Source organism: Plecotus auritus (genome assembly GCF_963455305.1).
Source record: "Plecotus auritus genome assembly, chromosome: 15".
NCBI lineage: Eukaryota > Metazoa > Chordata > Mammalia > Chiroptera > Vespertilionidae > Plecotus > Plecotus auritus.
The window spans coordinates 10870359-10886471 of NC_137781.1; the positions used below are offsets into that span (position 1 = coordinate 10870359).

General features: G+C 56.8%; 2 protein-coding genes and 1 pseudogene across 5 annotated transcripts in view; 2 read left to right on the top strand and 1 right to left on the bottom strand.

Moving 5' to 3' along the window:
- Window positions 1-3657, top strand: part of ACAN (aggrecan) — a 61362-nt gene extending 57705 nt beyond the window's left edge. Inside the window, exons 15-17 of one of the 2 annotated variants that reach the window (XM_080651836.1) lie at window positions 180-324; window positions 1951-2133; window positions 2754-3657. In XM_080651836.1, the coding sequence (XP_080507962.1) occupies window positions 180-324; window positions 1951-2133; window positions 2754-2860 (435 nt within the window). In that variant the 3' untranslated portion in view covers window positions 2861-3657. The remainder of the gene's footprint in view (window positions 1-179; window positions 325-1950; window positions 2134-2753) is intronic. The other variant, XM_080651835.1, reaches the window with a different exon arrangement.
- Window positions 3658-3810: 153 nt separating this feature from the next.
- LOC308239032 (mitochondrial import inner membrane translocase subunit TIM14-like) lies at window positions 3811-4192 on the top strand (annotated as a pseudogene). The gene has a single exon. The product of its transcript is annotated as a mitochondrial import inner membrane translocase subunit TIM14-like (transcript).
- Window positions 4193-5514: 1322 nt separating this feature from the next.
- HAPLN3 (hyaluronan and proteoglycan link protein 3) lies at window positions 5515-13586 on the bottom strand. 2 transcript variants are annotated; one of them, XM_080651682.1, is made up of 6 exons: window positions 13370-13583; window positions 11976-12095; window positions 11600-11750; window positions 9080-9448; window positions 7575-7877; window positions 5515-5909 (listed from the first exon to the last, which is right to left on the bottom strand). In XM_080651682.1, exons 3-6 carry the CDS (start codon window positions 11718-11720, stop codon window positions 5620-5622), a joined length of 1083 nt encoding a protein of 360 aa, XP_080507808.1. In that variant the 5' UTR covers window positions 11721-11750; window positions 11976-12095; window positions 13370-13583; the 3' UTR covers window positions 5515-5619. The 2 variants fall into 2 exon arrangements, with proteins under 2 accessions (XP_080507808.1, XP_080507809.1); XM_080651683.1 differs by lacking the exon at window positions 5515-5909 and having other exon boundaries at window positions 7362-7877; window positions 11976-12183; window positions 13370-13586.
- Between the last annotated feature and the right edge of the window lie 2527 nt (window positions 13587-16113).

Genomic DNA, 16113 nt, shown 5'->3' on the forward strand with positions numbered 1-16113 from the left:
TCTCTGTGTCTCCCCCTCTCTCTAAAAATCAATGGAAAAATAGCCTCGGGTGAGGATTAACGAGAAAGAGAGAGAGAAAGGAGATGCGGCTGGGGCGTGACTGGAGAGAGTGGGAGTCAGGCCAACCAAGCCACGGGGCTTCTGTGCCCGCCTCACCTCTGCCCCGCTCCCACCCACAGCAATTTGAGAACTGGCGCCCCAACCAGCCCGACAACTTCTTCGCCTCCGGGGAGGACTGCGTGGTGATGATCTGGCATGAGAAGGGCGAGTGGAACGACGTGCCCTGCAATTACCACCTGCCCTTCACGTGTAAGAAGGGCACAGGTAAGCCGGCCTGGGAGGGCCAGGCGGGAGGAAGCAGGTCCTCAGGGTCCAGCCCTGGCCAGTGCGGCTCCGTGGATAGAGCGTCAGCCTGCAGACGGGAGGGTCCCAGCTTCGATTCCAGTCAAGGGCACATATCTCGGCGGCTCCATCCCCGGGGCTGGTCGAGGCGCGTTTAGGTGGCAACCAATCGATGTGTCTCTCTCACATCGATGTTTCTCTCTCTCTGTCTCTCCCCGTCCCTTCACTCTCTCTAAAAATCAATGGGAAAATATCCTCAGGTGAGGATGAACAACAACAAAAAGACTTGAGGTTCCTTGTCTCCCTCATGGCCACCAACCAGATTGGAACTGTCGTGGGGGCCACGCCCAGAATCAGCATCAGCATCCCGGGGCCGAGGGCAGGAGCGAGTCTACTAGGGAACGTTTTGGCCCCACTTTCCCGGCACTGGGATGATTTCATGAACAACTCCGGCCGGTCTGCCGGTTCTCACCCTCTTCCTCTCCCTGTCTCCCACCCTCTGTCTTTTCCTCGTCCCATGAAGACCCTCCTTTGATTCCCTTCCTGCTCACACTACAGCACAGGGGAGCCCAGCGGGTGGCCAGATTCTGAGCGCTGCATGAAAACACCCTTAGCAGCCGGGTTCGAGGCTGGGTGTGTGGGCTCCACGCCCCTGCCACGTGCCCCGGGCTCCAGGCTGTCCCATCACAGCCAGAGGGGACCACGCTGGCTCATCGAGGGTGTGGGTCTTCATAAGACCTCCCCTCTACGACCTGGAGAGCATCACGCTAAGTGAAATAAGCCAGTCAGAGAAAGCCAGGTATCCCACGATCTCACACATACGAGGAATCTAATTAGCAAAATAAACGGATGAACGGAGCGGATCCAGAGACATGGAAGCATGGAACAGAGGGCGGAATCTCAGAGGGAAGGCAGGGGAGGGTGGGTGGGAGGTCATCAACCAAAGACCTTGTGTGCATATGTGCATGGCCCACGGACACAGTTAATGGGGCAGGGAGGGTGGGGGGGCGGGGGCTGGGAGGAGGGCTGGAGGGGGGTCAATGGGGGAAAAAGGGGACATATGTAATACTTTCCACAGTGAAGATAAAAAAATCAAGAGCCCCCCTAAGTCCCCCTATGACAGTTGCAGAAGACCAAAGAAAACCAAGCAACGCTTTAAAAGAAAAGGAGTGACACTGTTTAATACGCCAGCGGACTCAGGGAAAACCTTTCCAAATCTGAGTGAAGAAACATGCAGGAGTCTTCTCTTTATATCTCCCTGGGGTCTTTGTCCCGCAAATATGGATTATGCTTCCTGTCCTTTTTGAGGGGTTTGCAAGAAGGCCCCCAGGTGTTGGGGGTCTCCAGGCCATGTCTGATGGTCTGGCCTGGCGCCAGCGTTAATAACCCCCCCTCTCTGGGGGCAGTGCACTGTTCACAGTGTTATGGCCTCTGTACCAGGTTCTGCAAGACCAGATTCTGGGAAGGAGGTGGTGACTTAATTATAGGTTATCAAGAACGTACACTGAGCTTGCTGGCACGGATCCAGATCGCTAGCCCCCCAAATATCAGGGTTACATTGGACTTAGCCCCTTTTTAGCCTTCTCATGGTGGGTGTTTGCCCCCCAGTGGCCTGCGGAGAGCCCCCCGTGGTGGAGCACGCCAGGACCTTCGGCCAGAAGAAGGAGCGCTACGAGATCAACGCGCTGGTGCGGTACCAGTGCACCGAGGGCTTCGTCCAGCGCCACGTGCCCACCATCCGGTGCCTGCCCAGCGGCCACTGGGAGGAGCCTCGCGTCACCTGCACAGACCGTGAGCATCGCCCCTCCCGCCCCTGGCCGGGCACCGCGCCGCAGCCCGCCCCCCGCCCCCCTTCCTGGCCCCGGAGCACCCAGGTCCCGGCCCTCTCCTGGGGACCCCACACCCTCACGGGCAGCACCGTCTGTGGGCAAGGTCACCTGTCCCTGACCCCCCCTCCCTTCCCTCCGCCCGGCCCCAGGGACAGAGGAGAAAGCAAGCAGCCGGCTCCCCTCTTCAAGCCCAGCCGAAGCCCCTTAGCCCAAGTTGGTTCAGGAAAACTCAGAAAAGCCCTCGCTGGTGTGGCTCAGTGGGTAGAGCATCAGCCTGTGGACTGAAGGGTCCCGGGTTCCATTCCCGGTCAGGGCACATGCCCGGGTTGTGGGCTCGATCCCCAGTAGGGGACGTGCAGGAGGCAGCCGATCCATGATTCTCATCGTTGACGTTGCTCTCTCTCTCCCTCTCCCTTTCCTCTCGGAAATCAATAAAAAATGTTTAAAGAAAACTCAGAAGGTAGAAAAAACCTTCACTAGCCTCGGCTTCTGCAGGGAGTGGGCGGGCAGGACAGGGTGGGGCCGGGCTGGGCCCCTTTTTCCCGGGGGTTCACCAAGACTGTCCCCTCTCCCGTCCCCCAGCCGCCACCTACAAGCGCAGACTACAGAAGCGGAGCGCCCGGGCCCCCCGGAGAAGCCGCCCCGCACGGCCCACTGAGAGGAGCCCCAGGCCGCGCCCAGGATGCTGAGCCCAGAGCCCTGCAGGCTGACGTCCCCTCGGATGGCGTCCTCCTGTCGCTTTCTGCCGTATAAGGAATCCCATTAAAGAAGGAACAAGTGAAATCCCACAGTGTGTATGCACCACCCCCACCCACCCCGAACGGCCAAGAAAACGCATTTGACTCCCCCACCCCCCCAAAAAAAACCATGCCAAAGCAAAGCAGACGTATTGTAACCCGTGGACCGAGTGTAGAGATTTTCTTGATTCTCCCGTTGTGCCTTTCCGGGGACCAGTGCAGGGACAGGGAGCAGGGAGGGGTTAAGTTAAATAAAGAAGATTATTTTTTGTTTGCTGACTTTATCCAAGAGCAGTGCAATCGTTGGTTCTTTGACCTCCAGGGAGAGCTAGGGAGGAGGGAGGAGGGGCAGGAGGAGCTGGGAAGGCAGAGGCCCAGGGCATGAAGAACCAGGAGCCACAGCTGAATGTAGGACAAGGGCTGAGGGCAGCTCCATCCCTGCGGGGAGCCCGCAGGAGGGAGCCAGCCGGGAGCCTTCCGCTGCGTAGGGGTTAGGGGTCGGGTTCCCTCCAAGGGTCCCTCTTCCGTCCGTCCGTCCCCTCACCTGGTCTGCCACCCTAGCAGGTGTCATCTCTCTCGGCAGGGCTGGGTGGGGGCACCTCCTCCTTCCCGGTGGGAACACCCCCGCCCCTCCCCCTCCCTCCCCCGCCCCCGGGACCGTGCAGGCACCAGGGTTCCGCGCACCTATTTATATTTTTGAAAATTGAAGATTATGATAATTATAATAATAAAGACATTGGAAGAGATCTATTTCTTTTCCCTTCTTTTTTTTTTTTTTTTTAATTTAAAGAGGTAACCGTGCCTGCGTGTGGACCTTTGGTCCCCGCTGGTGGCGCCCTTGCTTTGTGGTGGTGGCGGGGAGCTGGTGGCCGCGGCCTTTTGGGCTGGGATGAACCGCGGAGGCAGGGGAGCCGAGCCGGAGCCATGGCCGGTACAGTGGTAGCAGTTGGACTGACCATTGCTGCTATAGGATGTGCAGGCCGTTATGTTTTGCAAGCCATGAAGCATATGGAGCCTCAAGTAAAACAAGTTTTTCGAAGTCTACCAAAACCTGCCTTCAGTGGTGGCTAGCACAGAGGTGGGTTTGAACCCACAGTGACAAAACGAGAAGCAGCATTCATACTGGGTGTAAGCCCTCCTGCCGATAAAGGAAAAATAAGAGATGCTCACCGGCGAATTATGCTGTAAAATCACCCAGACAGGAGAGGATCTCCTTATATAGCAGCCAAAATCAGTGACGCTAAAGATTCGGTCAAGCTAAAAAATGAAGTAAATGTATGGTGAATTTTAAGTTGTTTTAGTCACATATATAAAAACAGCTTTTTGTAATAAGATGTCCCAAAGCTAAAAAAAAAAATATTAATAAAGAGGTAACCGGGGTCTAGGGTCTACGGAAGGGGGCCTTAGGACGGGTGGCCGTGCGGACAGGTTTTGATCAAATAACCCCAAACGGGTGGGAATCCTATCTGTTCAGAGAGCCTGGGACAGTTGCCCTGCTGTGCTTTAATTTTGCAAGAGCACAGGTGGGTTGGATGGAGAGAGGAGAGTGTGTGTGTGTGTGTGAGCGTGTGTGTGTGTGAGAGAGACAGTAGATGGGTCACTTCCCATAGTTGGTCTTTTTATAAAAAAAAAAACTTATTTTTTATTTATTTTTATTTTGTATTGATTTCAGAGAGGAAAGAAGAGGAAGAGAGAGAGAGAAACATCAATGATGAGAGAGAATCATTGATCAGCTGCCTCCTGCACACCCCCCACTGGGGATCAAGTCCCCTGACCGGGAATCGAACCATGACCTCCTGGTTCATAGGTCGACGCTCAACCACTGAGCCACACTGGCCGGGCGCATAGTTGGTTCTTTGATGTCACACTTTGCTCCCACAGAGGAGCCGGTTGGTGGAACGCGTAGAACGTGACGCAGAGCGGGACAGAGGAGGGCTGGAGGAGGAGGGGGTCACAGCACCATGAATTGTCCCCAAAAAAGCACACGCACCAAATTGGGGGGAAATGAGAACACAACACAGACTCTGAACTAAGAGAGGGGAATTGAGGGGGGGCATCCCTCCCTTCCCTGGGACCTCACTCAGGAGCCGGGGGCCCCCTCCAGCCCTAGCCCTTCACAGGGACAGGAGACTGCAAGGGTCAAAACCCAACTCCGAGCCCCTGGATGCCCCCCCAGCCCCCCAGGCTGAGGCGGAGGCAGAGCGGCAGCCAGCACACCCTGGTCCCTGCGTCACTGCCCACTCTGGGCATCAGAGTCCTCAGAGCCACGGACCTCAAATGTCCCAGAGAAAAGGGGTACAGGGAGCCTTGGGCTATCTACCTGAGCACAGGGAGGATTTGGGATCTGTTGGCTTTTACAAAAACAGTAATTTTTTTTTTTTTTAATTTAAGTTGAGCCCAGCCAGCGTGGCTCAGTTGGTTGAGTGTTGACCCAGGAACCAAGAGGTCATGGTTCGATTCTGGTCAGGGCACATGCCCAGGTTGCAGGCTCGGTCCCCAGTAGTGTGTGTGCAGGAGGCAGCCGATCCATGATTCTCATTATTAATGATTCTCTCTCTCTCCCTCTCCCTTCCTCTCTGAAATCAATAAAAATATATATTTTTTTTAAATTTAAGTTGAGAAGTATAAAAACAACAGGGAACATGATCCACTTGGTAAATACAGCCGTGAGGGGACAGGGTGTGCAGGCAGGCACAGAGCTGTGGCCGGCTCTAGCGAGGAGGATGGTAACAGTAGACACCATACTGGCGGCTCTGCGGGTCTGGGAAGCCGAAGCTTCGAACCCCGGGCTCCAGGGGCCCGCAGGTGGGACGTGGGTGAGCCACGGGGTAGCGGGCGCTGCCATCTGCCAGCCAGCCGGCATCACAGCGGTCCAGGCCGCGGAACTTCCAGGCGGCAAAGAGCTGGCCCACCTTGGCGATCTGGGCGCCGTCTTCCCGGCAGGCCGCCTTGGCTTCTGAGAGTGTCAGCTTCTCGGGGTGCTCCAGGTAGTACACCCGCCCTGTGGGAAAGTGGGGTGTGAGGGCTAGGCAGCAAAGGGGACAGCCGGACCTGCAGCACCGTCTGCCTTCCAGACATCACTACTCAGACCCCAAAGGTCTGTCTTCTCTCTGAGCCCGGGAGCCCCCGTGGGCTCTGACCTCTCTGTGCCTGTTTCCTCATCTGTAAAACGAGAGTAATGCCCCAGCCTAGCCCGTGTGCTCAGCCTCGGCCTGCACACTGAAGGGTCCTGGATTCGGCTCCAGTCAAGGGCTTATACCTCGGTTGCTGTGGGCATCTAAGACATTTGAGGGGCACCTGCCCAGTCCTCACTCTCTCTGAGAGCTTCACCCCACCTGCCATGGGGCTGGGGTCCCTCCTGTCCTATCTGTACTCCCCCCAGCGCTCCCCTAACTGCACCCTGAGTGGGCACCCCACCTGGGCTGGACTAATCAGAGTCTCTCGCTGGCTCAGTTGTTTAGTGAGCACCTACTATGTCCCAGGCGTTGTTCTAGATGCCTGGGGTATGGCGCTGAGTCAGCTTCTGTTTTCACTCGTCTGTCTTCCCATGAAACGAGCCACTCTGTTTGTCTGTGATGCCCAGAGCTTAGTCCAGGCCCCAGCCCGTTGTGGGCACTCAGGCAATGCTTGATGAACCAATAAACAAATGATTGGTGTGAACAGCTGCATCCGAGCCCTCAAACTCTCATCATCGATGTTTCTATCTCTTTCCCTCTCCCTTCCTCTCTGAAATCAGTAACAATATATTTTTAATATATTTTTATTGATATAGAGGAAGGGAGAGGGAGAGAGAGAAACATCAATGCTGAGAGGGAATCATGGATCGCCTGCCTCCTGCACGACCCCCACCGGGGATGCAGCCTGCAACCCGGGCATGTGCCCTTGACGGGAATCGAACCCGGGACCCTTCAGTCCGCAGGCCAATGCTCTCTACACTGAGCTAAACAGGCTAGGGCCGTGGTCAGCAAACTGCGGCTCGCGAGCCACATGCGGCTCTTTGGCCCCTTGAGTGTGGCTCTTCCACAAAATACCACAGCTTGGGTGAGTCTATTTTGAAGAAGTGGCGTTAGAAGAAGTTTAAGTTTAACAAATTTGGCTCTCCAAAGAAATTTCAATCATTGTCCTGTTGATATTTAGCTCTGTTGACTAATGAGTTTGCCGACCACTGGGCTAGGGCAATAAAAATACATTTTTTTAAAAAAAGACACAGTACTTGCAATTGCAGTGAGGACTCATCTGGAAAATCCAGTCTACACACACCCCCTTTCTCAAGATCCTTCATGCCATCACATCTGCAAAGTTCATGTTGCCATATGAGGCCACACTCGGGTTAGGACCTGGATGTTTTGGGGAGCCATTCTTTAGCCTACACACCCGTTTCCCGAGAATTTATTTTGCTGCCCAAGCACTACTCGAATGAGGTTTAAGGAAACTTCTGAATCATCACAAACTTAGGGGCTTAAGATGTTTACTTCGCTCGTGATTCCACGTGTAGGCAGTTTGGCCTGGATCACTCACGTGCCTGCAAAGCCACAGTGGATACGGGGACGGGTGCAGCACTGTGGCCATTCTCACCAGGTGGAGGTGCCCCAGGGCAGGCAGGAGGCCCCCGCAGCGCCCAGGTGCTCCCCTCCACCCACAGGCTGTGCTGGGCCACCCCACTCACCCCTGAGGGCAGCGGCGAAGCAGAACACGTCATAGCGGTGCAAGCGGCGGTGGCGGGGCCCGTAGCTGCGCACGCCGGGGGCCAGGCCCAGGCCGCCGCAGGGCCCCCGGGCCAGCGTGACGGGGTACTGCACGGAGGCGTCCTGCAGCCAGCCCGCGTTGCACCAGTGCAGGCCCTCCTCCCAGGCCCGGAACAGCTGCTCGAAGGAGGCCACGGCCGCCTCCTGGGCCTCGCAGGCCTGCTGGGCCTCCTGGAAGTTGAGCTGGTAGCGCCCCTGGGGGGGCTGGTAGGGAAACACCACACCTGGGGAGGAAGGGAGAAGGGCTTGGAGGGGTGGGCCGGAGCCCCGCTGGCCGGAGACCCCAGTCCCCTGCACCCACACCTCCATGGGGACAGATGCTCCCCCCCAGGACACACCGAGTCCCTCGGAGACGCCCAGCAAAGCTGCCCCCTCCTGTCATTGTCCAAGCCCAAGGCAGACGCATCACGACACCTCCTTCCAGAGCCAGCCAGCAAACAGCAGCTCTCAGCACACGCCTACTGTGTGTTAAAGCAGCCACTGTCAACCTTTTCCGCCTCCTGGCACACATGAACTAGTTACTAAATTTCTGCAGCACACCCAAGACTATATTCTATTTTTTACTGATCTGACAAAAAAATTACGATTAATTTTGACTGATTTACTACCAATAATAATAGTAATTGCCTACCCTTTTTGCTCCAAAGTGACTTTTTTAAAAATCAGGTGCCTAGCCTGGCCGGTGTGGCTCAGCGGTTGAGCATTGACCTATGAACCAGGAGGACACGGTTCGATTCCCGGTCAGGGCACAGGCCAGGGTTGTGGACTCGATCCTCAGTGTGGGGCGTGCAGGAGGTAGATGATCCATGATTCTCTCTCATCATTGATGTTTCTATCTCTCTCTCCCTCTCCCTTCCTCTCTGAAATCAATAAAAATATTTTTTAAATGTTTATCTGGCCCTAGCCGGTTTGGCTCAGTGGATAGAGCGTTGGCCTGCGGACTCAAAGGTCCCGGGTTCGATTCCGGTCAAGGACACATGCCCGGGTTGTGGGCTCAATCCCAGTAGGGGTCATGCAGGGGACAGCTGATCAATGATTCTCTCTCATCATTGACGTTTCTCTCTCTTCCTCTATTCAGGGGTCCTCAAACTTTTTAAACAGGGGGCCAGTTCACTGTCCCTCAGACCGTTGGAGGGCCAGACTATAGTTTAAAAAAAAAAAACTATGAACAAATTCCTATGCGCACTGCGGGCCTCGGACAAGTCGGCTGCTAAGCAGGACAGGCAGCGGCACCCAGCGGGCCGGATAAATGTCCTCGGCGGGCCGCATGTGGCCCACGGGCCGTAGTTTGAGGACCCCTGCGTCTATATCAATGAAAATATATTTTTTTAAAAAAATGTTTATCTGCCTAAAGCACCAAGGTCCGGCTGCTTTCTCAGGGCCCCCCCTCGACCCCCGCATCACACAGCCCCACTCAGGGTCTCACCCCGCAGCTCCAGCTCCACCACGCTGCTCTCGTCCTCCAGCCCATCGATGACCTCACAGCGGTAGCGCCCGGAGTCCTCCAGCCGCAGGTCCCGGATCTCCAGCGACACGTCCCGCTCCCCCTCCTGCCGCAGGCGCACGCGGCCCTGGTAGTCCCCGAAGGAGCGGTGCCTCGGCCCGATGGCCGCCAGCACACCCTGCTCCGGGGCCCCGCTCTCCGACAGCCTCCACCACTTGATGCGCACGGGCCTCTGGGAGGCCAGGGCCGGCTCGTAGCGGTACCGGCAGGGCAGGGTCACGTTGGCCCCTCGGTGGGAAAACAGGGTGTCCTCGGGCGTCTCCACCACCAGCTTCATGCCGTTGAAGAGGCCTGGGGGAGAGGTGGGGGCAGAGGGGGACCCGCTGCAGATCATCTGTACCCCCGCAAGGGTCACCCCATCTCCTTGTCCCAGCTCCCGCCCCCCCTCACCCCCCCCCATGTGACACATGGTGAGAATGGCCACAGAGCTGCACCCGTCCCCGTATCCACTGTGGCTTTGCGGGCACGTGAGTGATCCAGGCCAAACTGCCTACCCGTGGAATCACGAGCGAAGTAAACATCTTAAGGCCCTAAGTTTGTGATGATTCAGAAGTTTCCTTAAACCTCATTCGAGTAGTGCTTGGGCAGCAAAATAAATTCCAGACAAAAGGGGTGTGTAGGCTAAACAATGCCTCCCCAAAATATCTAGGTCCTAATCCCTGAGTGAGGCCTTATATAGCAACATGAGCTTGGCAGATGTGATTGCATGAAGGATCTTGAGAAAGGGGGTGTATTTAGACTGGAGTTTCCAGATGAGTCCTTACTGCAATTGCAAGTACTGTGTCTCTTTTTTTTTTAATGTATTTTTATTGATTTCAGAGAGGAAGGGAGAGGGAGAGAAACATCAATGATGCGAGAGAATCATCAATCAGCTGCCTCCTGCACGCCCCCTACTGGGGATTGAGCCCGCAACCCAGCCATGTGCCCTGACCGGGAATCGAACCCTGACCTCCAGGTTCATAGGTCGACGCTCAACCACTGAGCCACACCAGCTGGGGCTCAGTGTGGCTTCTTAAGATTTGTGTGCCCTGGGCACCTGGCTTGACCTTCTGAGCCTTGGTGTCCTCAACTATGCGATGGAATAATACATAGCGCCTGCTTTCAGGGCTGCGAGGACAGCCGGCTTCCGTTTGGCCTGGTCAGTGCCTGTGCTGGTAAACATTATCATCCTCACCTTTGCCTGTCACAGTTTTTGTGAAGATTATATAACATAGTATATAAGGGACCTAGAAGCATGCCTGATGCATAACTAAAAAGTCACCTGCCCAAAGCCACATAGCGAGGAAGTGGCAAAATTAAGATTCAAACTCATCTAACTAACCCCAAAGCCCCTTCACACTGGGGAGGCCAGGGGAGATCACCTTTTTTAAATAGATATATATTTTTATTGATTTCAGAGAGGAAGGAAGGGGGAGAGAGAGATAGAAACCTCAGTGATGAGAGAGAATCATTGAGCGGCTGCCTCCTGCACGCCCCACACTGGGGATCAAGCCTGCAACCCGGGCATGTGCCCTGACTGGGAATCAAACCATGACCTCCTGGTTCATAGGTTGATTCCCAAACACTGAGTCATAGAGTTGGACGGGGAGGTCACCTTCTTAAGCTGGATCTTGACAAACTGGCAGGACTTTGGGGAAGTACAAAAAGCCGAAGTGACCGTCCTTAAGTGCATCTGAGGGGCTCCAAGCACAGAGTCACTGAACCATCTCTTCTGCTGGTCTTAGAAATGCGGCTGGTGCCAAACCACCATGGCTCAGTGATTGAGCGTCGACCTGTGAACCAGGAGGTCACGGTTCGATTCCCTGTCAGGGCACGTGCCCGGGTTGCAGGCTCGGTCCCCAGCAGGGAGCATGCAGGAGGCAGCCGATCCATGATTCTCTCTCATCATTGATGTTTCTATCTCTCTCGCCCTCTCCCTTCCTCTCTGAAATCAATAAAAAATGTTTTTTAATAAAGAAAGAAAGAGCCCTGACCGGTTTGGCTCAGTGGATAGAGCGTTGGCCTGCGGACTGAAGGGTCCCGGGTTCGATTCCGGTCAAGGGCATGTACCTGGGTTGCAGGCACATCCCCAGTGGGAGGTGTGCAGGAGGCAGCTGATCGATGTTTCTCTCTCATCGATGTTTCTAACTATCTATCCTCTCCCTTTCCTCTCTGTAAGAAATCAATAAAATATATTTTAAAAAAATAAAAAGAAAAGAAAGAAAGAAAGAGGAAAGAAAGAAAGGAAAGAAAGAAGGAAGGAAGGAAGGAAGGAAGGAAGGAAGGAAGGAAGGAAGGAAGAAAGAAACGACACTGGTCTGCTGCAAGGGCCCCGGCTGGGAAAAGGCTGCCGGCTCCATGCCCAGTCCTCCATCCCAGCCTGGAACCTCCACTTCACAGCAAAGTCAGGGGAGGTCTTGCTCATCCTTAGGAGCAAAAAGCCCGGCCCAGGATGCCACCCACCTCCGCCGAGGCCCGGGTCCCAGCCGTGGGCACTGTTGGAGTAGTAGAAGCCATTGTAGAAGGGCAGGCCAGGGACGCAGGGCAGCGGGAGCAGCAGGACCAGGAGTAGCAGGCGGCCCATGGCAGCAGCGCCAGCGTGTCCTGGGCAAGGCTGTGGCCAGGCAAATGGGAAAGAAGAGAAAAGTGAGCCAATTAAAGGAGCCCCTCTTCAGAGGGCCGGGACCCCTGGGTTCCAGCACCCACTCATTCTCCCACTTCATAGGTAATTGGGGAGCACCATCCACGCACTGGGCACTGTTCTCAGAGCCTGGGTCTTATTAGTTGTGGGATTCTGGGCTGGTCTCCTTGTTTGTGAAACCGAGATCGCAAAACTCACCTGGGGCCCTAGTCGGTACGGCTCAGTGCATAGAGCATCGGCCTGCAGACCAGAGGGTCCGGGGTTCAATTCCGGTCAAGGGCACATTCCTTGGTTGCAGGCTCCTCCCCAGCCCCGGCTCTGGTCAGGGTGCGTGCAGAAGGCAATCAATCAATGTGTTTCTCTCACATCGATGTTTCTCTCTGTCTCTCCCTCTCTCTTCCACTCTCTAAAAATCAACGGGAAAATATCCTCCGGTGAGGATTAACAACAACAAATGAAGATTAAGGCAGAGCGCTAGAATACTGCCTGGTAGAGAGGAAGCGCCCCAAAATATTAGTTATTATTACTACTGTGAACGGTTGACGAAGAGAAGTCTTACATTACCTCGGGGGCTGTTTCTCCTCTCTCCTTGCCTGGGAGAGAAGCAGCCACCACTGTCTTCTCTTTCCAGCTGGGGACACTGAGGCCAAGGCTTTATCTTTGGTAAGCAGGCAGAGCTCAGAGAAAACTCGGGTCTCCTGATGGCCCAGCCTTGGCTTTTTCCAAGCACCGCTTGCCTGGGGACCCCCTCCACACGCTAGAATAAACTGAACCCCGACTTGGAAGGCAGATGGAGCCCACCAGAGTGCGTGTCCCCCAGACACCAGCAGGGGGCAGCATTGCCCTGCGGGTCTCCAGCATCCCGCCGCCGGGAGGAATCTGACTTCGGTGCCCTGTTTAGACAAGGCTTACAAATGCCTTTGAAACCTACGGCCCGGGAAAGTGGGAGCCGGGGGTGATTCCTACCAGCCTTCCCAGCCCTGGGGCCCGTGCAGGGCCCGGGAGAGGGGCAAGGGCGCCTCTCCATCACCTCCCCTTGCGGCAGGGAGCAGGGACACTCCCGAGGGTCAGCGCTGGCCACCGCCGTCCACACGGGGTCACAGGCTGGCGACCGAGCTGGGTGAGTCCCAGGCCCCTGCTGTTTCCTTCCTGGGCGCTCACCAGCCCCAAATTCCCCCCTGAGCGATCCACCTCCCACCCAGGGCTCCCCGCTCCGCCCTCCCTGCCCTTTCGGGTCTCAGGGCAGAAACCCCAGGGAACTGAGGCCTGAAACCGACGGACATCCTTTGCGTTTGCCCTGGGGCTGCAGGTCCGCCCGCCCGCGGGGTGTCTCCACCCGCACCCCCGGGTTCTCGTGGCCCCGGACTGAGCGTTCGGCAGATGCCCCGAGGCTGACCCGGCGCGTGGCGCGCAGTGCTGGCGGCTGCAGGGCCCGGACAGGACGGGGTGGGAAGGAGTCGGGCGACCCCCCATGGGAAGGAGGCTGGACCCGGGCGGCGGTCCCGGAGGCCCCGGGGTGCGCAATGATGGTGGCCCTTCGGGGCGCGCACGCGGGTCCCGCGCAGTCAGCCCGCACCCCGCGCGGCTCTCACCTCCCTGGCGCCCCGCGCCGGTGTTCACAGCCCAGCCGCCCGGTCCCTGCCCCGGAGGCCACAGGAGACCCGAAGCCCCGAGGGAGGAACGCACCGTCCCCCGCGGCTCCTCGACGGCCCGCGCGCTCGGGGGTGCGGGCTATCCGGGTCTGAGGACCCAGGCGGATCGGGGGACCTTGCGTGGCCAGAAAGGAAGCGGCTGCGGACAAACCCCCGCGCTCCCGCCGGGCCTGCCCCTTAAAGGAATACACGCCCCTTTCCTTCCAAGGGCCGGGCCCAAAGGGAGGAGGTGGCCTGCGCTCCAGACTCCGCTGGGGACCACCTCACACAGCGGGGCTGCTGGGCGGGCTGTGAAGGGAGTGTCCGGAGCTGAGGCCGTCACGTCTTGGGGAAGGTGAGTGGGGGGTGGAGGAGCATTTGTAGAGGGAGGTCCCATTAGGACGCTCTGGCTTACCCCAAACAGTGCGACTAAACAAGGCGGGGGACACCCTCACCCCCACCCCCACCGCCCCCCTGCAGCCCTCTGCGGGTGGGCTATGGTCGCCCCCACCTTCGGGAGGGTGTTTTCTTTCCCGTCCGGACCAGCAGGGGGCGTGGGCTGACAGTTTGCTTCCTAAACACACCAAGACCGCTTGCGTGCACACGCGTGCATGCCTGCCTGTGTGTCATACACGAGGGCCGGGAGCGCAGCCGAGCAGAGCTGCAGCGACTGGGGAGGGAAGGCCAGGCCTGATGGGCAAAAGGGAGCCAATGACGGCTCCTCTGCGAGGAAGAGATGGCTGACCAGTGTGCAGCATGGGTTGGAGGGGAGGTAGATGGAACACAGGTACCAATCAGCATACTCTGACAAGCTTCTCTGACAAAGACGCCCAGGGTCTGAGGCCCCGGATGGGCTCCGCTTTGCATGGGTACACTCCCGCCCCTAGTCCCCAGGCGGCCATGGAGTCGGCCGTCATTGCTGAGGCCCAGAGATTTCATTATTGAACGTTCCTCGGGGCGAGGCTGTCCGACTTCAGACCTGAGGCTCCTAATCACTTCACGATGTTTAGACAAGGACCAGCCCTAGCCCGTTTGGCTCAGTGGATAGAGCGTCGGCCTGCGAACTGAAGGGTCCCGGGTTCGATTCCCGTCAAAGGCACATATTTTGGTTGCAGGCCCTGGCCTCCCGGTTGGGGCACGCGCAGGAGGCAACCACTCACTCCATGTGTCTCTCTCACATCGATGTTTCTCTCTGTCTCTCCCTCTCCCTTCCACTCTCTCTAAAATGTCAATGGAAAAATATCCTCAGGTGGGGATTAACAAAAAAATAAATAAAATAGCCAAAACCGGTTTGGCTCAGTGGATAGAGTGTCGGCCTGCGGACTGAAAGGTCCCAGGTTCGATGCCGGTCAAGGGCATGTACCTTGGTTGCGGGCACATCCCCAGTGGGAGGTGTGCAGGAGGCAGCTGATCGATGTTTCTCTCCATCGATGTTTCTAACTCTCTATCCCTCTCCCTTCCTCTCTGTAAAAAAATCAATAAAATATATTAAAAATAAATAAATAAATAAAATAAAAATAAAGAAGGACCATAAAGGAGACCAGACTCCTGGGAGAGGCAGGCCACACAGGCCCCGGGTGCTGACAGCCACAGGTGTGGGGAGAGGGAAGGCCAGTTTGGTGACAGCAAAGTGAGTTTCACGCCTCAGGGAGGGCCAGGGCTGACCAGCAGGTGGGAGCTCAGAGCTGGCTCGGGTGCCTGCAGACAGGAATAAATAAATTTGTGGAGTTGACTTGTGAGTGGAGGAGGCTGCCCCGGGAGAGGAGCCAAGAACAGAAGGGGTCAGGAGAGAGGGGACTGTACGGCCCAGGGTCCCCATCCACGGCTCGGAGGGACCTGAACGGTGGCTTAGGCTATTCTGGAGCCATGGTGGGTCTTTCTGTGGCCACATGGCCACTCACCCAGTGAGACCGGCCCACGGAGAATGTCCAACCCCATGAACAGGGCTCAGAGGGAGTGAAGCGATTTCTGCTTCTGCAGGTGAGACTCCTGGGTTCCAGAGAGGGTGGATCTGGTTAGTTATTGGGGAGGCAGAGCCATCCCAGAGGAGAGATGCAGAGAGAAAGGTGCTTCCCCCAGTCTGCTGGTCCCCAGGAGAGGCCAGAGCGGGGCTGGGGGCAGGAAATGCTCCCTGGAGGGAGTCCTGGGGCCAGCAACCATTCAGAAAGACTGGCTCTGAAGTTGAGCATCGACGCATGAACCAGGAGGTCAGGGTTCGATTCCTGGTCAGGGCATGTGCCCGGGTTTCGGGCTCGATCCCCAGTGGGGGGCATGCAGGAGGCAGCCAATCCATAATTCTTTCTCATCATTGATGTTTGTCTCTCTCTCCCCCTCCCTCTTCCTTCCCTGAAATCAATAAAAATAAATTTTAAAAAAGACTGGCTCCAAACCCAATCCGAGAGTGACACAGGAAGGAGTGGGTGGGCCAGGGGACCCCAGCGGAGGGGAGCCCCACAACCCCAGTTCATTTGGAGACCTCGGCCGGCGCCTCTTATTCTGTCCCTGCCCAGCCAAGGAGCCCTGGCGAGGCCAGTTCTGAGGAAGGAGCCACTTCCAGACGAATTTCCCTGGTGAGGCCCCAGCAAAGCCGCACCCTCCCTCTAGGGCAGCCGCGTGGCCAGACCTGCCGCCCAAGGGCGCCTCCTCTGTGGATCGCAGCCTGGCTCCCCAATTTTATTCTGGAAAATTCCTCCTGTGCCCCGAGG